At 42.3% G+C, this 23,691-nt stretch overlaps 1 protein-coding gene across 1 annotated transcript in view; it reads left to right on the top strand.

Annotated features, from left to right (window-relative positions):
• The window catches only part of LOC117759858 (glypican-5-like), a 43,311-nt gene extending 21,283 nt beyond the window's left edge, over nt 1–22,028 (top strand). Inside the window, exons 9-11 of the mRNA XM_034582319.1 lie at nt 3,297–3,438; nt 17,440–17,549; nt 18,838–22,028. Coding sequence (XP_034438210.1) covers nt 3,297–3,438; nt 17,440–17,549; nt 18,838–18,933 — 348 coding nt within the window. The 3' untranslated portion in view covers nt 18,934–22,028. The remainder of the gene's footprint in view (nt 1–3,296; nt 3,439–17,439; nt 17,550–18,837) is intronic.
• The last annotated feature ends 1,663 nt before the right edge of the window (nt 22,029–23,691 follow it).

Genomic DNA, 23,691 nt, shown 5'->3' with positions numbered 1-23,691 from the left:
TTGTGTTCATCCTACCAGGTTTATGTGCAATGAAGCTGTTGTGTGTCCACGAGCAGGATTCAGGGGCTGTTTTTCGCAAGGATTTTATATTTTACAGATTTTGGCCTTTTTCATTCATTACATTCATATTTCAGAGGTCCCAAGTTCACAACTTTTCAAAATAAAAGCTCTGTAATTTAGTTCCATATAAAGCTTTGCAGCAACAGAATGAATGTTGTGCTTTTACTTGGAAGACAATTTGCTAGAGAGGAAGTAACTCAACAATGAATGTTGTTGCCATGACGGAGATCCACGACACCCGTGATTTAGTTTGTCAGTCTGATATTGGTAAATGAAAATAACCAAATTATTAAAAGAATGTGGACGTAGGAGAAGACACGTTTCATACAGTCTGCAAACTGCTAATGCACTGGCCGCCTGTTTAATTTGTATTAATATATCATGTGTCCAAATGGCACAAAATTCCCTGCACTTCCTCGGGGCCATTAACAATACACATGCAAAGTGTGAAGCCATTAAGTTGAACGGTTTTTCAAGATGTGCGTTCTACACACATCCAGATTTCTGAAATGGATGGATAGATAAAAAAGATGGATTTAAGTCTGAGCCCACAAAACAAATCTTAGTTAACGATCACCTCTGGAAATCCAAGACGGGCGCTGTGCTTCCTTCACGCGAGCTGCCTCATCAGTGGCTTCTCGGTGGAGGAAGCTGTTCATCCGAGGCACACACATTAACGCTCGCCGTTTATTAATTACTATTCTCGACAGTCATGTTCGACCATTTACACTCCTCGTACTCCCAGGATGAGACGACGGGGAAAATTATGAAACAGGACAAAGAAGCCTCCTTGGAAATTTAATTATTTCGTGTTTTCTCCCCCTCGTCTCCTCTTATCTCTCACTGTCCCATTACATGTTAATTAGACCTTTGCAGCAGTGGGTTATGTTTCGCGCCGGCTTCGCCCACTAATGGGGCAATTATAATTTCTATGAAGACGCTCAGCCAATCAGGACGAGCCTAATCAACCCTGTGAGGGCTGCCCCTGCATTGAGAGGGTCGTGGACTCAGCATTACTCATCCACCCTCTTTCTCTGAAGTGGCGGCAAATGATAACACGGCCGAGCTCGGCTTCGCTAGGACGCTGCAACTTTCTACTTCCTGCTTCCGTCTAACCCTGGATCCTCTGGAAAGACGTTTATATCGACTGATTAGGAAACACTTTACATCCATCGACAGGATTCAGGAAGTGGAGGGTTTGTCACCTCACCTCCGCTCATGCACAAGAGTCCTCTTGAATTGGGCGGCTGTGGCTGTGGCTGAGGGGTAGAGCGGTCGGCGTTATTGAAGTGGCTTTGGATAAGGCTACGTCAGCTAAATGAGAGATATATATATACAGTATAATGTAATTTAATGTAATGAATTAAATCAAGCTGCACAAATTTAGACACACTCATAGATATCAGTCCCTAAATGTGTCTGATTTCTTTCATGAAGTTCCACGAATTATTCCCCCGGAGATCTGAGAAAATGTCAAAATATATAAATTGCAATGTTTAAGTTAAGAAAAATCCTGGATTTTCCCTTTTGTCCTGATCTGTGCCAAAATTTAAGAAGTTTTTTGTCTCATCCTTCCAAGATTCATGTAAATCTGTTCAGTAGTTTTTTGCGTAAAGCTGCTAAAAGCCAAACAACTGGAGCTCACCGGCGTAGTTAATGAAGCCACACCTCAATGCCACACGGCCCAATATCTCTTCCTATTGGAACCTTTCCACATGACCAAGGAAACCCAGCCCAGGTGGAAACATGGCTGTATTTCTGTCCTCCCTCCGCTCTCATTTGCAGTCCAACGACACGATGGCGAATCACCGAGTCTGCCTCCACGTCCCCTCGGACATGCTGTCGGATAATAACCTTGGTTACCCTTGTTTCCATGGCTGCCCCTCAACTACTGTACGGCAGAGGCCAGATGTCCGTCCTTATGGCCACCGACCATCTCTGCCAGTGAATTAAACCATTAGCATTAGGAAGAAGGAATCCCTGCTCGGTATTTTAATTGAAAAAAAGCAATCTGAGAAATTATTTTTAGGTCCATTTTTTTGTCCACAAAAGGATAGGGGGCGACATAACCTCCCTGGCGGAGTTGAAAATATTTAGAATTTGCCGACTCAGTCTGGATATTTCTATTCTTTATTCATCTTTTTCAGTTTTGTGTCACATGTTAGAAATGTCATTCATCAATATCATCTATCATCAATAGAATGACAATAGAGATCTAACACAGTGGTTCTAATAATGAAATCCCAAACAGCAGAGTCCTTTGTTGACCTTTGTAATGTTTAACTCTCTGAACAGATTCCTCTGAGGTAGAATACATCATCATATAGATGTAAGAAAACTTCTGTGACATCTCCCTCTCTGTCTATATATAAGAACTTTATCTACCGGCGAAATAAAAATAACATAAACGTCAGAATAATACATCTTCCTTTAACAAAAAACTTGTGGCTATTTGCCTTATCACCGACTTCAGCTGGGATTTATGTATCACTGCACCTTGACTCTCTACAGTAACACATTCATCATGCTGGGAACCAATTATCTGCTGCTGTCGCTGTGTGTAAGTGAATCCCCAATAACTTTTTTTTATATTCAAACTTTGATAAAGTTAATCTTCTCATTTTTTGTTAGATTCCACAACCCTCGATTTAAAAAACAATATTTGACATATTAGCTTTTTTTTTAGAAGTAGAGGTTGATGTTGTGGATGTTTTTACGAGACGTGATATTTCCATCCACCATGATAATGATGTAACCTGCTACAGCCTCCAAGCTGTGAACTCTGCAGTAACAGAGACACCTTGACCTCAGTGACCCTTTAGTCTGCCCGCTGACCTGAGTGTGTGTCTGTTTCTTTTATTGTTGGTCTGTGTTTCTGTGTTTGTGATCATAGGCTTTTGTTGTGGCAGCTTGAAATCTTTAGATTTTAGTGGATAAACTTTCTTGCTGAGAGTTGGATGAGAAGATGAAATCACTCTGAAACTCTGTCGGCCTTTCCGTAGGAAGCAGGAGCTCGTTGGCAAAGCTTAGCATAAAGACTTGAAACAGGGGAAACACCTTCACTGGGTCCGTCCCACTGATTGCACATCACTCCCAGTACTATTTTATACCTCTGTCATGGAAGTTATGTTTTCACCCCCTGTCCATTTGTTTGATTTTCCTCTTCCTCAATGTTGAACAAAATGTGAACAACTTTTTATTTAATTTAGTGTGTGTTTGTGTGTTTGTGTGTTCAGGAGCTGTTAGTGGAGCTCGGCTGGGCGAGCAAAGCCAGAGGAAGAGTGGAGGAAGAGGAGGGAGGGAGCGCAGACACAGAGGGAGGCAGTGGGAACGACTGCGATGATGAAGATGGCTGTGAAGCATCTGGCGAGGAGAACGGTGAGTCACACACACACACACACACACACACACACACACACACACACACAACCATAAAAAATCGGAACAAACATTAGCAAATATACACACATGAGTTGACGCATAGTTTGAGGCTTGTCCTTTGCCTAAATGCAAATATAGGAATTCTGATTCATACATAACACATCAGCATATATATATATATTTTTTTTTTTTCTTTCTCATATTTTCTCACACACATAATAAATAAAAGATGCCACACACAGTTCACTGTGGGTTGTTCAGTTGTACAGCCTCCTCATATATTGTACCAGCAGGGGAATACCCAGAGGGAGGGATGGTACTGAGAGATTCAACTGTCTCAACCTCTCTCACACACACACACACACACACACACACACACACACACACACACACACACACACACACACACACACACACACACACACACACACACACACACACACACACACACACACACACACACACACACACATCTCTCTTTCTGCTGCTCTCAGCAGTTTATTTTCCTCCTCGGCCGGGATAAAGGATGCACTAACAACCAGGTCGCCCTAAAAACAGAGATGGGAAAATAAACTGTAATTATTCATTTATCTCTTGACTTATTCACTGGGCTTCTGCTTATAAATAATACATGTGTGACGCAGATAGATCGGGGGTGGGGGGGCCCTCAGGAGCCTTCAGGCCATCCCACGGTGTGGGTGTGGATAACATTTGGTTTTATTTAAATTGGTGATGAGAAAACTCATCGTTGACCAAATTTTGTCCAATGTTTTCGGGTTGTCCTGATGTTTCTGTTCCTCCGTCCCTTTCTGTGAACACCAGATCTCAAGTTCTTTAAATCTGGTCCAAACGTTGAGGTGGACTGACAGATGAAATGATTTGATTTTGGTGGTTAAAGGTCAAAGGTTAAAGTTGCTGACACCTTGCCAATTACATTTTTTGCCTTGTGAATGTGATATCTCAGAAACATCTGCAGGGAATCTTTAAAGACTTTGTACAAACCTTCACCTGGATTCACGGGTAAGCTGAGACTTATCTGAGCATTTGGTTTCAAATCTTAAAATTGACTTTGATTTTTAAATTTAAAGTTTCACCCATTAAAGAAACTCTCCCAACACATGAGTCACTGGGAGGGTGTTGATCAACTTTGATTAACAATAATCTGGATCTGCTTTTTTGGCCAAGTTTGTTTTCTCATAGGGAATTAGATGTTTTTGTCAAGAAGCATTTTCAGAGGATGGATAAAACAACATTCAGCTAAACAATGAACACATAGTGGAAATTACTGAAATGTCTTCACAGTTGTAGCTGTAGTTAAAAACAAAACATAACTACAGAATTATCATCTAAAACAAATCAAATCATTCCTCTAGGTTCAAAACTAGTTCTGGTTCTTGTACAACTTGTATTTTATCTGCTGTAGTGACCTTCATTCACACTCATCTATGTTTCCATGAATTAAGAGCAAACAGATCCAGCGATGTGTTGAATGTCAATGTCCTGTACGGCCGCAGCTTCTCGATGTGCTATAGAAAGCTCCACAGCCTGTGTTTATCTTTAGCTGGAAAAACACATACGTTGATTAACCCGTCAGCGTATGAGAGGACCCCCGACACCTTCAGGGTGACGGAACTTTCCATGACTCCAAAGTATGCGACCGGAGCTGCTGCGGTCACACTGGTGGTGACCCGAGGCCAATTAGTCCCAGGTCAAATCAATAACATCATAAATGTCATAGCAGTATTTGCTATTGACATTTTGCGTGGTGTCACAGTAGTTGTGCAGAACGGCCTCGTTGTGGGAAGTGGTCCATTGTCACCGTTTTGAAACTCGTCCACATTCTTCATCACCCAGTTCCCCCATGACGACAGGTCGTGTCTGTATGTCTCTGATGTCATGGAGTGATGGGATCTCTGCCCCCTGGTCAGGATGTAACGGGGTCAAAGGTCACTGTCAGGGAGTAATTACCGTCCTCATCACTGCTGGAGTCCTGGGTTCTCCTGACGTCAAGCACAACGACAACACTGCAGCTTGTTAGTTCATTATGAAGCTGAAATCAATTTGACTTAATTTGTGTGAATCTTTACTCCCCGTCTCTCACCAGTGTTTTTTAACATCCCCTTTAGTCTTACTGCCTGTAATTCAGGCTGTGCATCTCGAGCAGACATATTCTTCTCATATTCAGGTTCATAATACAGAAGCTTTACATGCTCCAATATTTAGAAAACACGTCACTTTCCTCAAACTGTCCCTTGCTGCAGCTCCTCTTTTCAGTCTCTGTCCAAAACACTTGGTTTTAGCTCCTGTCTCTTTAAGACCTCCCCTTTCCCGTAAAGCCCAGTCTGCTCTGATTGGCCAACTGACCCATTCTGTTGTGATTGGTTAACTGTCTCCAGCGCATAAAGGAAATATCAGCCTCCGCTCTCGTTTTACCAGGCTTCTGTTGGGGGACTTGACAGACTAGCCAGCAAGTTGGTATTATGCCAAAAAACTAGAGGAAAGAAAAGCTGAAAAAGCAGAATATGTCCTTTTTAAAGCCTGAACTTTTATTTGCCCATTAGTATTATTCTTAAAACACAGATGACAACGCTGTGGGCGGCTTGTTCACAGGTGTGTTCATTCTACAAGACATGACATTTCCAAAACCTCTCCATGGCATATTTACACAGAAATGTTTGTCTCGTCCTTCATCACACTCTGATTCCCCAGCTCCAGGAGTCAGGTATTTGTTGGGACATTCGTCATAGCCTCTCCACTAACCTTGATGTGTCAGGTCTGCAGAAGCTCACGCCTCCCTCTCGGCCCCCGAAACTGGTACATTGGCTATTTGCAGAGAAAATTGCCGGTTATGATTTACCGAGCCGGTGGCGGCGCCCTGGGATCGTGTCTCTCAAGCTGCGATGAATTCCTGCATAAAGAATCACAATAAAGAGCGGCAAAAGCAGATTTTCTGCACGTCTATCTGCTCGTCGGCATCTCTATGCATATAAACGAGCCTCACGTGCACTGAAGCTGAAAAAGTACCAACCAGACCACACAAATCATGGAGATACAGCGCACGGCATGCCATTTTTCCCCCAGAATTATTTGTTATTCATGCCTGCGCTCTACATTAAATCAATAGTTAATGCAAGAATAAAACGCCATCAAGTGAATAAATGCAGCCCAATCACATCGCTCTGATAAATCTGCCACTGAATCTGCCGATCTAATGCTTATCTGACTCTGTCTCTTTGAAATCCTGCAGACAAACCACTTCTCTATATGTGAACCGCTGACATGTAGAGATGATGTCTCAAGAAAGGACGAGTGGAAGAAACACTCTTTGCATATAAGAGCGACGCACAAATTGATGTTTAGCGCCTTTTGTTTGTGGGTGTGTGTCTTTGTATTTGCAAGGTGTAAGTGTGTGTGTGTTTGTGTGTGCAGGCAGTGCGTCTGCAGTGTGTCTGTAATCCAGTGAGTTTTATAGATGGCCTCGTTCTGACTGACTGAAGTGGATCCAGTATTGTTCTGCTTCTTGACTTTTAATGTCTTTATCATTGATCTTCAGTTTTCTTAAACACACACACATGATTTAGCTTAAGATTTTTCTGTCTGTTTTTTTATCTCTGGGCTGCAGATGTGAACGGGTTGGAAAGAAACTCTGTATTCTGCCTTCATGCAAGAACATTTTTGTACACTTCTCTAAACTTATCTTACATTTGCTTGTACAAACATGACACGTCAGATTCAGTGAACACTTTAAACTTCAGCAAAGTTTTAAAATTACCTGCACTAACGGGATGAATGCCACAATATGAGAATGGGTATAATTAACGCCCCATTAAAACCATATAAGGCTGACATGAGGCAGGAAGTGTTCAGTCATGAAAATCTCATCAAAGAACTTTTTGAAATCAGGGTCGCTGGCACTGAAATGAAGGAAGGAAATGATTCAGTTCTGCTAATAAAGTATACACAGCCTATATTATTATTTTATTTTAGTCTGTTTTCCACATCAAGGAAAGTTGATCCGGCTCCAGAGAGGGAGAATCACTTGGCAAACATCGTACACAGATCAAAAACAAGGAGGAAAGAGTCCAAAGAATCCAAATGTATGAGCAGTTAAAAGCAGCGAGCTTAAGTTGGCGAGGTTTGTGTCGTAAGAACGAGCCAATGAAGTCGAACCAGAAAAAATTAAAATGTAGTTTGTTAACTTACATTATAGTCATTTAATATCAGGTCTGTATAAGAGCGATGTACTAGTTAAACTAAACCTTTCTGTTTTTACTATTCTGGTCTCTTGTCCTGTGTTAAAGCTCCGGACCTCCCTCAGTATTATTAACAGTTCTGCATTATCCTGTCACTTCTTCATTGTTGGTGGGCTGGACGCTGTGTGCAGAGCGTTTTATAAACTGTGGTGCAGAGTGAAGTGGGAAAACTTTGTGTGCATCCTACCTGGTTTAAGTGCAGTCCAAGTAATTTTCTTTTCATGAAATAACTGAATTTTATTTTTACTCTTCACGTAGGTGGCTCGTACATAAGTTTACATGTCGGCTATTTCATTGTCTGTTGATCTTCAGACCCCAAGTTCAACTTTTCAAAATAAAAGCTCTGCCATTCGGCTTGATATAAAACATTGCAGCAGCAAAATCAACGTTGTGCTTTTGTTGTTGACGTGAGGGAGATCAGCACCAGCAACACTCATGAACGTCTATCAGTCAAATCAAATGATCTAAATGAATCGTGACGTTGGTCAGCGTGCTGCCATTTGCAGAGCGCTGCTTTAGTTTATTCAAGGATATAAAACGACGACATGTTCAACTCAGTCCAACCCACCCCCACCCCCCCCTTTGCCTGTTTATTCAAATTGTATTAATATTTTCTCCAAATCGAACGCTTCACTTCATTTGGGCCATTAACAATAAGCGTGTCAAGCTGATAAGATGAACAGCTTAGTAGATGGAAGATGAACCTTTTTTTAATAAGTTAAGTTTTATTAAGCGAGATAATTAGCACATGTCACAGCTGCTATTAGAGACACTTTGTTACAGTTATTATTTTGCAGGGGGGGGGGGTTTCCACCCGTCTCTTTCACTCCTCTTTCTTCGTTTAGTCGTCTCTCACCCTCCCTTCCTCTGGAATTCACCGAGATTAAACCGATTGATTTTTCTCCTCTCCTCGGAGCAGCACATTCCCTTCTTCAACTGCCCTTCCTCCGATCTCTGTCTCCCCAGACATGTCCAGGTCCCACTACGTCAATAATGTAAATGTAATCGCAGTCTTCTCGTCTCTTCTCTTCTCCAACAAAAATACCATAATTGCGACGTTATAAACTGTGATGTGGTGGATACAGAGGTGGGAATGTGATTACCTCAAGGTATCCATGAGTCACTTAAGAACCACTAACACCCGGCTGGAAAGCACCAAACCCTTTTTCCCTGAAACCACCAGAGACTTCAGGACAATGAGCTGGTTTGTCTTCATACTAAATATTCAGGAACTCTTATTTTTCTTTGTATCTGCACCAGGTAAAGGATGTAAGGTATTTGTGTTAATGTGTGTAGGTGAGACGATGTGCGGATGTGTACTCACGGGGGGGCGTTCGGCCCCTGTAACCATGGTTACCAGGTGGTCTGCCCTCCCATGGGTACCTATATGATGACAGTGAAAAAAGAGGAGAGAGGATGAGTGGGAGGGAGAGAGAGAAAGAGGTGTGGTGGGTAATTTGCTGTATCTCTTACATTGTGCTTTGTGAGAAACCCTCATCTGTTACATAAGCTGTTTAAAGACATGGGCTGAATGTTTCCTTACGGGCTGTATAAGAGTACAAGGGTCAGAGTAAGTTGCTTCGGACATTTCCCGAAACGTTTCCCTTTGGATAATTATTCAGGTGTTTATTTAGACATAAGTAATACATGGAGAAAACTTTCTTGTTTACTGTTTGTAGCTTGTACTTTGGAATTCTCTTCTTCTCTCGATTTGGATTATGACCGGTACCTAAGCCTATAGACGCCGGTGTTGACGTAAACAAAAACACAAACTGTGTTCCACTAGTATTTATATACTGTGTCCTGATTTCTGCATGTTCTAGACGCCACCCCCTCATCTGAATGTTGCGGACATTTTTCCCCTGTTGTTTTGAAGGCGTTGGACTCTTTATGTGTGAAATGTACATTTGTTTTGTCTGAAATATTGAAATATGATGAAGTATAGTTTCATTTGAAGTAAATTTCCTGTCAATATTTGGTTCTTATCATAAACCTAGACCAAATACTAGAACTACAGTGTAATTCTACACACATCTGAAGCCTGTGTTCTGCCTCCCTCCATCTCCCCTCCATCGTCTCTGCCCTGCTCCATGAGCCGGCCTCTCCCCCCCCTTCCCTGGGGCCGGATTCACAAAGCCTTTAGAAGCCGTTCCGTCTTAAAGGGGAAGGCCAGTGTTTTCCCGAGCTCCAGCGTGTTGTCCCTCCGCCCCGAGGACAGTTTGATCTGCATTCGTAAGCGTCCACCGCTCTCTGAAGGGAGCCAGGGAGAACAATAAAAAAGTCTGGTGAGCCCTCTAATCTGCACTGGTAGCCATAAAAGTTCCCAGAGAGCCTTTGGATGGGATTGATCAGTCCTATAAATTCTGCAGTTGTCTGTGTACATGCTTCCACTGGAGGACATTACAGTGTAAAACATGCTATGAATGCAGTCGGTATGTTACTGATACAGCAGCTTCACTCTGTAAATCCGGATTTCACATTAGGTCATTAGATGTTTGCAGAAACAGAGCATCCCTGTCTCCTGAGATGTGCAGCTGCTGTATTCAATACAAATCAGGGATCAATGTGAGTCTATACGTTTTTCTCTCCTCCGGTAGGTTGTTTTCACCCCTGTCCGTTTGTTTGTTGGTTGGTTTGTAAGATTACGCAAATACAACTGAACAGATTTCCAAAAAGCTTTGTGGAAGAATGTGGTATCAGTCAGGGAGGAACCTCCAAGATGTTGGTGGGGATCCAGTAATGTTCTTCACTTTATTTAGCACATGTATAACATGAGGTGTTTTTCAACATTTTCAATTTTTCAGAGACATTTTCATGATTCTTGATGGAAAAAAAATCATGGATCTTTAGGGATTAATATGAGTTTGTGCAATTTGGTGCAGATCCAATAACAATCTGGATCTAGTTCATTTAACTAGATCCAGATTGTTGGGTCAAATGACCTCTCCTGACATTTTTTTTTATTTGTTTGTTACCTTCACCAAGAAGGTTATGGTTTCATCAGTTTGTTATCCAGTGTGGAGGGTATGTGTCTGGAGAAATGGGCGGTTGCAGGAATTTTCAGCAGGATTTTGTAAAAACTACACAAATGTGGTGAAAGGATCGGTCAAGAAAGAACCTGTTAAATGTTTGGGTGGATCCAGCGATAAGTCTCCAACCTGTTCCTCTGCACGTTGGTCTGCTACGACACACACACAAAAAGGCAAGTTATTGAAATCCAGGCAGCAGTTGTGTTTCCACCAGACTTAATTTGAAAAGCAGATTAAGAGCATATATATAAATGTATGATTTTCGGTGGTTTATTTTTCCCTTTAACTGTTCTCTTTGGGTTTTGTTTGTGTCGACCAGACCTCACAGCTTGTGGTTTATTGACTAGACCTGGTAAACACACACAATACACACAACATACACACAAACAAACACACACACAAACAGATAAAGTCAAGAAGAAGGAGAGAAGACGGAGGATTCAGGAGAAGACGTCAGGGGGTAACGGTGGTTGCAGTGAGAAGTCATAAATGATAGGATTCGTGTGTGTGTGTGTGTGTGTGTGTGTGTGTGTGTGTGTGTGTGTGTGTGTGTGTGTGTGTGTGTGTGTGTGTGTGTGTGTGTGTGTGTGTGTGTGTGTGTGTGTGTGTGTGTGTGTGTGTGTTACTGGTTAAGATGATAGTAACTCGGCAGGAGTTGCGGCTCATTAAAGAATTGCACATTCACTTTGCTCTCACTCTCGTTCAAAGCGACAGAGGAGCTCTCACAGTTTAGTCCGACACATCCAGAGAGAAAAGGAATCGAACTTCACATGAAATCCGGCACAATGTGGATCTACTGAATAAATCTGTGCGACTGTGAACTCGGGCTGTTCCCACAACCTCTATCAAGCAGCTCCTCCATTGGCCGTCATCCCCTGTTCACTACCTGTCTGTTTGCACGTTTTCACTCCGCTCGTCTCCACACCTGAGAGAGTTGGTTCATGCAAATCCGATTAGGCATCATCTGCTTATTAGCGCTCGTCCTCGGCACTGATGCTGTTACTCTCAACGCTTAACCTCTTTAAGGACCCCCCCCCCCCCCCCCCCTCCGCCCCCCCCGCCCACACGCCGCCCTTGCTTTGTCTCCCTTTCTCCAGCTTCGTTCCTCGTGTATTCAAATGAGCATTCACATGCCACACACATCACAGACCACAGCCCCCCATTGGCCTGCGCTGATGTGCAACCTTCAACCAATCCCTCTCGCCGCGTTCATCCTTTCATCCGCCTCCAATCACAGACCGAACGTTTTATGATTCCACCGGAGACCGTGCTTAACCTCGTCAGGTGTGACCTTGGGAAGATGCTTCAGCACAAGACAAACCATTAACTGTTACGAGCATCACTTGGAAACGAGCTCTAGCTGTAGATATGCGCCGGAGAAGATGTCCACTTGGAACAAGAGAACGAGATTCGAGAGCTTTCGGCGATGAGCGTCGACCCCGGTGTCGACGTGCTGTAAACAAGAACGTGATTTCCACAGCAGTATCTATGTATGTTACATCCTGCCTCCTGCTTTCTCCACCTAGACGCCACTCTGTTCTTTTCTTGTGTGTGTGTGTGTGTGTGTGTGTGTGTGTGTGTGTGTGTGTGTGTGTGTGTGTGTGTGTGTGTGTGTGTGTGTGTGTGTGTGTGTGTGTGTGTGTGTGTGTGTGTGTGTGTGTGTGTGTGTGTTCCCTCCCTAGGGAACTGAGGCTGAAGTAATGAAATGCTTATTACTGATTCAGCTTGAAAAGCGAGGGATACATTTACACGCCTACACGTACACATGCCAGCGATCCAGACGCTTTTCAAGGTCACCTCATATCGTGTGTGTCTGTGTGTGTGTGTGTGTGTGGGTCTGTGTGTGTCTGTTTATGTGTGTATATAAGTGACTGGTGTATATACAAATTGGAGAGGAACAAGATTGTGCATAATTGGGGCCTAAAGCGACAGTTCAGTACAATACACTACAGGCATCTGATATCAGACACCATCATTATGAAGCTGGATCTATCGCACTATATTTCACACACATGGAAACACACACACACACACACCCACACACACACACACACACACGCCGTGGTCTTTGCCTTAATGCTCGCAACTAAACCTAAACAAACACACACAAAGCTACACACAATCAACCTGCAGTTACTTCTGAGACTCCACTTCCTGATGCATTCATTCTGCTGTGTGTGATCAAAGCATAACTAACGTGTGACACACAAACAAACAGCACATGCGCTGCTTAGTGTTGTCTGTTGTTATCTGGAAGACGCTGTGTTGTCAGTGGGCTTGAGTTTCACATGGCAGACTGGAGGAATGCATTCAGGACAATGACGTACAGTTCTGCTGAGGTTTGGGTTCGGGCCTGTGGAATGGATACTGTGCTGGTTACAGATCAGGAACGCTGAACATTGTTTCAGCATCAAAGAACCACACGTGTAAATGATTGAATATTTTAGTCTCTACAATATATATTATTTAAACGTATCACAATGGAAAAGCTTGGTAAATAACTACTGTTGTTCCAGTTGTGTCCAGGACCCAAGTAGTACTGAAGTATTCTATCAATATTATCTAGTTTTCCTTTTTTGGTTCCCACCATAGACGTGTGTCCGAAATCCCTCACTAGTCCACCATATTGGGAATTCGCCATTTTTCAAGGGCTGTCCGAATATTTAATGCACTCATTGTTTCCCACAATGCATCGTGACAAGTAGTGTCCATCCGATGGTTACTTACAGATCACTGCGTACCATCATGCATTGCACTCGTGGCGGAGAGACGAGGCAGGGCAGCAGAAACCCAACCTGTTGTATAAATGTAAAAACAAGCCGAGCTGCACATCACAGCACAAACTACAGGAAACAAGTTCAATTCTGAAGTTTAAATCATGTTTTTTTTACCTAGAAGTATTAATACAAAGTGTAAAATAATGACTCTGTGCTGAGCCACGGGACCGTTCATGTTGGTTGGTTTATAATTGTGTTAGTACATGTGTTACCGGTGAGCAGCTGTCGTCTGATCTATGTTGGGAAACCCAGGGTGGGCGGGGCCTTTGCCGCACTTACCATAGACAGTAAATCTATTTACTAATTCCAGAAATCTATTGAAACATTCATCATTTCAGCTTGACGTTTGGCGTTTGTTGTTGTTGGTGCCCAAAGAAGCGCAGTGTTGCATTTGGACACAAGATACTTTCAATATTCATAAAATGAGAATAAATAATGGGGAAGAGTGCAGAAGGTTATAACAAATAGCTGTAGTTTGTAATTATAGTTGCTGGAAATACACATTTTAGAATAATTTTCATGTTTTTCTTTACAAAGTCTGTCTGTTCACACAAAAACTAGCAGATCCCCAACAGACTGGAGAGGCAGCGGTGATTTATGGCCCCTCTCCACCTGCTTGGGAACCCGACTGTCACCCCTGGGTAATCCTTCACCTGAATCCTGCTCCACTTTTATCTTGTTATTCTGAAACAGTATTTAAACCAACAGCCAGCGGTGAAGAGGAATGTGTGGGTTCGAGAGGCTGTGATGATGAATCATCAGCATCTGAATGTTTTCGGCAGTTTACAGAACACGTCGACTGTTTGTGTCGCTCCTCGTAAACTGTCACATCAGCTGCTCCCGAGACGCAAACTGTGAATGACTGGAGCCGTTTTCATGTTTTTATTCTTTACCTCATTGAGAAGAAAAAAGGCTTCTAGCTGCATTGATGTAGCTCCGACCTGCAATCTGCCACAATCTGCCACGATCTGCCACGATCTGCCACAGGACGTGATCCTTCAAATGTCACTTTTGTGCGGACACACACACACACACAGATTGCAGTAAAGGTTAAACTACCCCATGAGTATGGCCAGTGACATTGTTCATCACTCATTTCTGTGTGTGTGTGTGTGTGTGTGTGTGTGTGTGTGTGTGTGTGTGTGTGTGTGTGTGTGTGTGTGTGTGTGTGTGTGTGTGTGCAATGTATTAGCCAATCTGCCATGTGTGACATGTTCTGGATTGTTGCTAAGAGACAAACATGCCGAAGGGCGTGTAGAAGGAGACTGGTTGTTACCACCCGCTTACAATGCACACACACACACACACACACACACACACACACACACACACACACACACACGCACATGCACATACTAAGCAGCTTTTCAAACAGAAGGTGCAGCGACACTAATTTACAATGAGACATTCAGCCTTAGTGCTGGAATCACTGGTTTGCTGCCGTTCTTTGTTCCATCCACCGCTTATCTTTTGATGGGTGGTGGGGGGGGGGGGGGGGTCTGGAGTCAGTCCCAGCTGACAGTGGTTGTGAGGCGGGGTTCATCCTGGACAGGTCAGCAGCACCTTGAGGGACTGTCCGTCCCAGTCTTGTGAACTCGATGTTTCTACAATACCTCAAAGGAATGTTTTCAAATTTGGTCCAAAGGTTTATTTGGACTCGAGGATGAACTGATTCAGTTTTGGTGGTTATACATCAACGCCACAGTTGCCTCACAAAACACGTTTTGGGCCTCTGACCAAAGAAACCTGACTAAAACTACATTAGTTTCATTTTAACCAGGTCCTTGTACGAGCAAAAGAAAATGAGTTTTAGCAGAAACCGGTGATGAGAGAAGTCAGAGAGATTGTAATAAAACTGATGTATGAGTTTGTAGCTCTGCACTTGTTATTGCCGAGGAGAAATAATCTCTGATTATTACCAGCTCTGATTCCTGAACAGGTTCACACCAGATGTGACCACACACACACACACACACACACACACACACACACACACACACACACACACACACACACACACACACAGCTATGAACCCATATTGCTTAATGCTGCTATTTGTCAGGCGAGCTCACAATAAATGACAGATGTCTAATCAAACATTCTGCTCTGAGTAAAGGATCAGAATCAGACACGCTGTCAAAAACAAAAAACATATCGAGATTCTTACATACAGGAGTTTCGCTTTTTTGTTTGTGTGTATTTTTATATGGGTGTTTTCCTGCCTTCTTTGTGGGTATTGTGTGTGTGTGTGTGTGTGTGTGTGTGCACGTTAACCAACTCACCTCATTCCTCAGGAACTGAAAGAGGCTCTTTGTCTATTGTACTGCAGGACAATGTGTATTGTAAGAGACAGAATCAGATGTCAGTGTTGTGAGCGTTTTTTTTTGTGAGCAACACAGGTGAGTATGAGAATATCTCTGCCTATGATCCAGTTGTTACTCATGTCGTGGGGACCTAAACCTGTTTACAGTCACATTACGAGGACAAAAAACAAGTCCCCGTTATCGAGAGTTGGAACATTTGAAGATGAAGTCGTGTTTGAAGGTTAAGTTGAGCTTAAGTTTATGGTTTGGGTTCGGGAAGCAGTCGTTTAGTTTAGGGTCAGAGAAAAGAAATCGATGTAGGTCAATGCATTGTCCTCTGAAATCATGCTGGAGACGAGCCTGTGAGTGTGTGTGTGTGTGTGTGTGTGTGTGTGTGTGTGTGTGTGTGTGTGTGTGTGTGTGTGTGTGTGTGTGTGTGTGTGTGTGTGTGTGTGTGTGTGTGTGTGTGTGTGTGTGCATGAGCATATTTAGCTGGCAGCACAGTCTGTCTCCCTCCTGTCTCCTTATCTGCTCATTTACCTGAGTTCCTCCCACGAGGGGCCTGGAGTCCTGCCCACACACACACACATGCATATTAAAGCGGCTGGTGAAGTCCAGCCATATGCCAATTAAATGAAGCAACATTTCACACGTCTGTGTCTCTGTGTGTGTGTGTGTGCGTGTGTGCGTGTGTGTGTGTGTGTGCGTGTGCGTGCGTGTGCGCGTGTGCAGGGGAGTGTTACAGTATTCATGCTGCGTGGGTGGGTCGGGTTGAAATGATTTGAATCCATAAATCTTTCAGGTCCAAACAACAACAAAACAGCCATAAATAATGAAAGGTTTTGTGCAATCATGAAACCGAAAACAGGAACGGCTTAAACAAATCTCAATTCCCCTTAATTTATGGACTTATTTATTTATAGAGAAAGTGCTTTTAGACAAGAACTTCTTTAAAAGACTGGACTTGTTTCCTTTTTAAATTTTACTTGGATCCATCCAGACACTTACAGTTCTTCAAATGTTGGGTTTCATTTGGATACTTTAAAAAAAAAAATGTTTGACACCTGCACAAGGTCGAACACCAACAATAAAATCCTATGGGGAATTGGGAAAAACCTGTAATGTAGAGGAAATAAACCATATAAATATAACTAGAAAGCTAATGCCCTATCTCATCCGGTTTATTATCTAGACTGTGTTGGCTCGCCTTATTCTTCCCACCACAGTTTCATAAGAAACCAAATTTGCACTTCTCAATAAAACACAGGATCTTTAACTTTGTGTTATTCTCCATTGCTGCATGGTCATGCTATCATCCATAAAGTTTTTACCGTCCACGCAGAGCTCATAGTTTTAGCTGCAGTCGTGCACGCACCTGCGAGAACTTGTCTTTCGCTCTTCAGCCTCTGTACCTGTCACTTGGAATCTGTTGTGCATGAGAGCATTGCTCTTGTGTGTGCACGTGCACCCCCGCTCCCACCATGGATTAAATTAATTTTTACAGGAAAACCTGCAGAGAAAGTGAAACAAAGTTAATGGATCGGCCCGGATCCAGCAGTCCAACAAATAAAATAATGAATGTTAACATCTATTCACACTGTTTCACCTAATCATCATATTGCTTCATGTGTTTAGGTGACGAGACGGGTCATTCAGCCAGTGGTCACAGTCCAGAGACGAAGAAGGAAGCTCGGCCTCCTCTTCTTCATCGCCCCGTCCCTCCTCATCACCTCTCACCTCCACAGGTAAAGTCATTGCTCTCACACTGCTGTCAAAAGGTGTAGCATCAAGTCATGACTGCTTTCGCTTCTCATAATGTAAACATCACAGGGGACCCGTGGGAGTTTGGTTTGCTGGGATGGTAAACACACATTTTGAAGACTGCCAACGTAATGAAGAAGCTGAAAAGTGTTGTATAGTGTCGTGCAACATTTCTTTCAGTGTGTTAATGACTGGAGGCAGATACGTGATTAAGCATAAGTGAATCAGCAGAGGAGCGGCAGGTCGAGTGAGCGCAGAGAAAGAGAGAGAGACATTTGGAAATACAGGTTTTTGACAGCTTTATCGTTTCTTTATGACTCATCTGCAGCATTTGTGAAGGATCTTTGTGTCTCTGTCACCAAATCTGTGTCTGTTTTGCTGTTTTTATATTTTTATTTTTCCAACAACATTGTGACAAGCTGCTCTGCCTACTCACTGTGAAGTGAACTCAAAGTACGATCTGTCGCTCCAGCAGCTGCAGCGCTCTGTCACACAGGACCTGACGCAGCTCCTCTGATTCACTTCCTTTGTGACAGTTTAAAACATCACCCATTAGTGTCCGAGTCTCCTTTGCTGTGTGATGAACCATAACTGACTGTTTTCTAGAGCCCAACCAACATGGACTCTTGGAGTTGGCAGATATTGGCAGATATATACTTTCCAAAAAATACATATTTGGCTGTGATTCCAAAGATGTTATCGAACTCAATGAGGTATAACTGATATGATTACAGTTTAATCCTAAACTTTATTATAATTAACTAGAAATAAAAATAAAACAAATTTAACTAATTATTTGGAACCTGAATAAAGAAAATAAACATTTTTTATGTAAAATGTAACATTTTCTTTCTAAACATTGTATTAATTACTTTAAAAATCAAATAATACAAATAATAATGGCAATAATAAGCATATTATGGACGCACTATGTACTGACACCATTTCCAACAGCCTACGAGCGGCTCCACACTGGCCACTGCACAGACTCTCTCAAATTATGTTACTAATGCAAAATGGCAGCGCCCATATCTTGAATATTTTGGCTTTATTTTGGTAGTGTAGACATATTGTCCTCCTTTATTTACGGTGAATGACATACGCATATACAAACCCATATACACAATTGGTTGCTCACAGTTGCCAACGAAATGATAATCAATTAATATTTTCCACAAATCACATTTTCCCTCCTTCTTTTTCTCCATTTCTCTTTTCTCCTCTCACTCTCTTCCTCTGTAACCATCTACCTTGTTGTGTACTTCCTGTCAGGTGGTCGTCCGCGGCTCAGCTCACATCGTGGCTGTGGAGCCTCTGACCCTGGTGACCCCACTGCTCCTCCTGCTGTCCACATGGGAACCGCGCTGACCGCCGCGAGACCGATCCCGGGACAGAGACAGAAGAGACAGAAGAGACAGAAGAGACAGAGAGACGACCCCAGACTGTATGTTTGGTGGTGGTGGTGGTGGAAGTTTTCGTAAGCACAGCTAAACCCCCCCGATCGGGGGGTCCAGCTTGTGGCACAGACTGTGGGTTTGTCACAGTTGCAGTTGCACAGTTTGCATTTTTATATTACCTGTACTGACCTCTACATGTGTGTACTTGTATTTAACTCTATTAAGATAGTTTGCACAGCACTAGCTACTTTTTTTTTTGAAGAAAGATGTAAATACAAATATATATATTATATATTTATATGAAGAGTTTCTATAGGTAACTATGGCTTGATGTGTAAATAGAGATTAATATAGGACAGAGCAGACTGACTTGGACTCAAAGGGCCGTTTGGTTTGGTTTGACCTTCACATCTGAAGTCAAACCAGCTTCAGATTGACAGTGAAGGAACTTTGGTGAACTCAGAACACAGAGATGAATTCAGGCTCTTTCACACCTGAAAGTCTGGATCATGGTCTGAACTAAGATTCATGTCGTTACATTTTATTTACATTTAATCTGGTTCGTGAACTGGTTGATCTGCAGTTGAGGGAGTGAACTAAACATCGGGCGCGGTACCAGTTAGGTTCACTAGTGTAGGTTGTGTTGTGGCTCAGACTGAACTGAGACGTCTGAACCAAACAAGGAAGGTGTGAAAGCGCCCTGAGGCTGGTCATTGATACTCATGTGTACTTATTCTTTCTCAATAGGCAACAACCAATTATGTGATACTTCAGACCACGGAGCATGAAAAATTTGACTGTTGGTCGGCAAGTCTGTGCAGACTGAAACCCTGACGGCCCTTTGTTTAAACACAAACTCTTCTGTTCACAGAAGCTGAATGATTATTATTGTTATTTAGCTTTTTTAGAAATTAAATTCCATCAAACATTACTCGACGTTCTCTCCTTGTAATTTGGTGAATAAATCCTTTCGAAGCAGTTGTTGAGAAAAATGGGAAGAGACTGTTCTGTGGATGCACAGTGGGCAGAGATGTTAAAACACTACAGGGAACGGCTTTCATTTCAAATTCAATTTCACTTGCAAGCTTCAAGGAAGCTCTGTTGGAAATGAAAACAAACCAAACAGCCAGCAGAAGAAAAAAGACTGAATATCACCATCAGTTAAAAGTCAGAAACAATCATCTGCCTGAACAGTGAATAATAATCTGACATTTCATCGTCATTTATTATTAAACTCTGAGCTGCCGCAGTCATTCAAAGGGTGACTGGTCTCCAAGTGCATGAATTCAAACTGAGATAATATATATGTGACATTTAATACGATTTGAAGGGTTAATACGTGTTTTATCAGCTCGTCTCCGAGGAAGACAACAGACGAGAGAATCCAGGGAGTGATCAGAGTCGAGCTGAGCCCAGATCCAAACATGTGACTCAACTGTGATTCACGTTAATTACGATTATCGAGTCCTTCCGGCTCTTTGTGAAGTCTCCCCCCCCCCCCCTAAACACCTCACAGCAGCTGGGGAGACAACTGGAATAATTATTTAAATATATTCGCAACTGAAGGGACAACATGTGCATTTCTGTAACTGGGAGACGGATTTCCTTTTCTACGACAGAGTATTATGGACGTGTTAGAAGAAAGTCATTAGGAGGTTGCGAGAATAAAGTTGTAATATTACCAGAACAAGGAAAAGTCGTAATTATATGACAATAAATTATGAATTTATTATCATATAACAGGGGGAATATCAGAACATCAGTCTTTTGTCTGTGTTTAAATGAGGAACATGGAGCATCTTGTTAGGTTATATTTGTTATAGGTCTCACAAATAACAATCTTTTTCATTTTGGACACATTATTATAAGTATCAGGTCTTTGAGACATCGATTTGGTTCCAGATTTTGGATCCAGAAGGAGTGAAATCTAAAAAAAATATTGTTTACGACTTTATTCCCAAATCTCAGATGAGTTTTTCCTCAACATGGCCCTAATCCGCCGTCGTACTTACATGTGCATACTGCGCTGCGTGTGATGACCGGCTCAGATATGCCTTAGGTTTCACACTGCAGCTTCAATTACAGTCATTTTTGTCTTTGATTTTCTGCCACAAAAGAGCAAAACTCTCCTGAAAGTGTCTCGCTGACACTAAACCGAGACAGTTATCCATAAAGGAATGTAACTGGAGGATGAGACACCTTTAGAAATACCATAGAGAGCTCAGGGCTGCGAGGTATCCAGGCAACAAGCCCAGATACCATGTGAGGTAGAGGGAGACTCTCACAACGTAATCTGTCAAACAAACATGCTCTTAATTAATTATGGTTTAAACGTTATATCCACATCAGATGAGATATTGGACTCCAGCCAACCACGTCATCTTTCCCTTTAGCAGGTGACCTTGTGCATCAACACGCAAAAATAGCGAACTTAACTGTTGATATATATAAAATGTATAGATATACACTATTCAACAACCTGGAATAATACTAGTGTGGGCTAACGACAGCAATTTAGAGACTTTTAAAATGTAAAAAAATATATATTTTCATATCTTTTATATGCTTATAAACTTTGTATGGAATAAAATAATCAGCAGCTACAGCTGTTTTGAGTTGAATTCAAATAAAACCGTCTGGAGGATGAAGATAAAGCCGATAAGTCGTCGCTCTGTGCTCAGTCACTTGGTGGCTACAACTTGAAATGTTGAGAAATCTTTGATGTGTGTGTGAAACTTTCATTTTGAAGTTGCACAGAACTCACTTCCTCTTGTTTTTCTGGTGCCGTGCTGCTGTAATGTTTACATTAAATAAAACCATTACATTTACCCTAACTTAGTTTAGCATTGCTAATTTCTTTGGTTGTAATACTGTGCAGGGCCACCAGGATGCAATGAACAACCAGTGAGCAGCTTTGGTTTCTCTCACAACAACAATCAGTGCTAATGTTAAACTACACTCCTGATTTAAAACATGAATAAACCTCCTGTAACACATGTGTCCTGCTCTGTTGTGTCAATAATCAACAGTTTTATAACCTTTTAATAATAAATGTGTGTTATCAAACTCGTACTCGTGTCTTTTGTATATTGTGTTTCAGTCTCAGTGGAAGATGCTGAAACATGGTGTGAAACAAGATCTCCCAGAATAAATGCAGCTTCATCTTGAGCCGTTCAGTTGCACCACTGTATTAATTAAGGTTTTCAGATCGTAATATTTATTAAATTACACTAGAGCACAAAGTTCTGCAAAGGCCCAACAGTCCGTTTAAGTTAAGTCTTAGAGCTTAGCCAACAAAACAATGGAGATCAAAAAATCATCATAATTTCTGTCCTGACCCATGTTCAATCCTTCCAAGTTTCGTAGAAGTCTGTTCAGTAGTTTTTGAATTACTAACAAGAAAAAGCATGTATAAGTAATATGGTGGAAGACATTTGTGGTAATTCTATATCTTTAAGGTCATGAAAGCATCTCACTACCTGAGTCGATCATAAATCTTAAATATTCTGTATCAGATTGGTTTAACTCTTGATTGACTCCTTTTGTCCTGTAGTTGCATCTTTTCTATTAATAAAGTTTTGTGCAAAATACACATTTCCACCAAATTTTGAAGATTATCTTTGGTGTCTTTGCGATTCGCCTTCATTTTAAACATTTCGATTTTCAGTACATTTCACCAGCGGAGCGTCCACCACATCAGAACTGCTGCAAAAAGTTTCATCTCACAGGAGTCTGGAGCCATCAGAAGCCCGTGTGTATATTATATGTAAATGCAGAGGCGGCTCTTTGGCCTCTGGCACTTTTTTTGGGGAGCTTACTGTAATTGGATTGGCATGGTGAGGAAGCTGGCACACGTCGCCATGGCTGGCACAGGAAACTGCCAGGGGATGATGGGAAATAAAGACATCACTGAATGCAAATTGCCACAGAGAGAAAGACGTAGAGGGAGGAGGAGAGAGACGGAGAAAGACGGCACTTTGAGGACCCGTCCACACAGCCTGCAATATTAAAAATAGTATTATATTCTCTGTGATGACGTAATTTGCTGCTTCATTTATTAACTAAAATACCTGATCAGCCAAAGAGCACAAATAATTCACGTTACTCTGAACCTCAGGAAAACCGGAGGTGAAAGAACGAGGATGAGTTCACGACCGAGGCCTTTGCAGAACGGCGTTTTCGAAGAAGCTGATGTTCTCCTGCCAGCACTAATGAATTATTTTGAACCCCGTCCAAGAATTATGATTGTTTGTTCTATTTAAATCACATTAATGTTCCCGTCCCTGCCAGAGTTTGAAGCCTTGGAGACATACGTGGTATCAGATTAGTGCTTGTGTACCTGCTGCAGCTCCACCTCAAAAAGTTACTACAGGCTTTTACGGGATCTACCTGGGAGGCTCAGCTGGATTTATGCAGCGCCCAGTGTCCCAATACAGCATTTATTTATGTATTAGATCTCGAAAGGCACAAAATCAAGTCGTCCTTGTTGTGCAGAAGCCTCGGGAACAGCAACCTGAGATGGAGGAACTCTTTTCTTTCACATGATTGAGTGAGTTCTCCAACACTGGAGCCTCTCTCGCCCCCTCAGGTGCTCAAATCTTTCATTGGCTCTCATTGGAGCTGATAACATGAACAGTCCATTGTTCCCCAAACGCTCCGGAGTGAGTAGAAGATCCTTGAATATTAATAACCGCTGATGGGATCTAAATGGCGGCGGTGCGGCACTCTT

This window comes from Hippoglossus hippoglossus, chromosome 4, assembly GCF_009819705.1.
Source record: "Hippoglossus hippoglossus isolate fHipHip1 chromosome 4, fHipHip1.pri, whole genome shotgun sequence".
NCBI lineage: Eukaryota > Metazoa > Chordata > Actinopteri > Pleuronectiformes > Pleuronectidae > Hippoglossus > Hippoglossus hippoglossus.
This window is presented reverse-complemented; position numbering and strand designations above follow the sequence as displayed.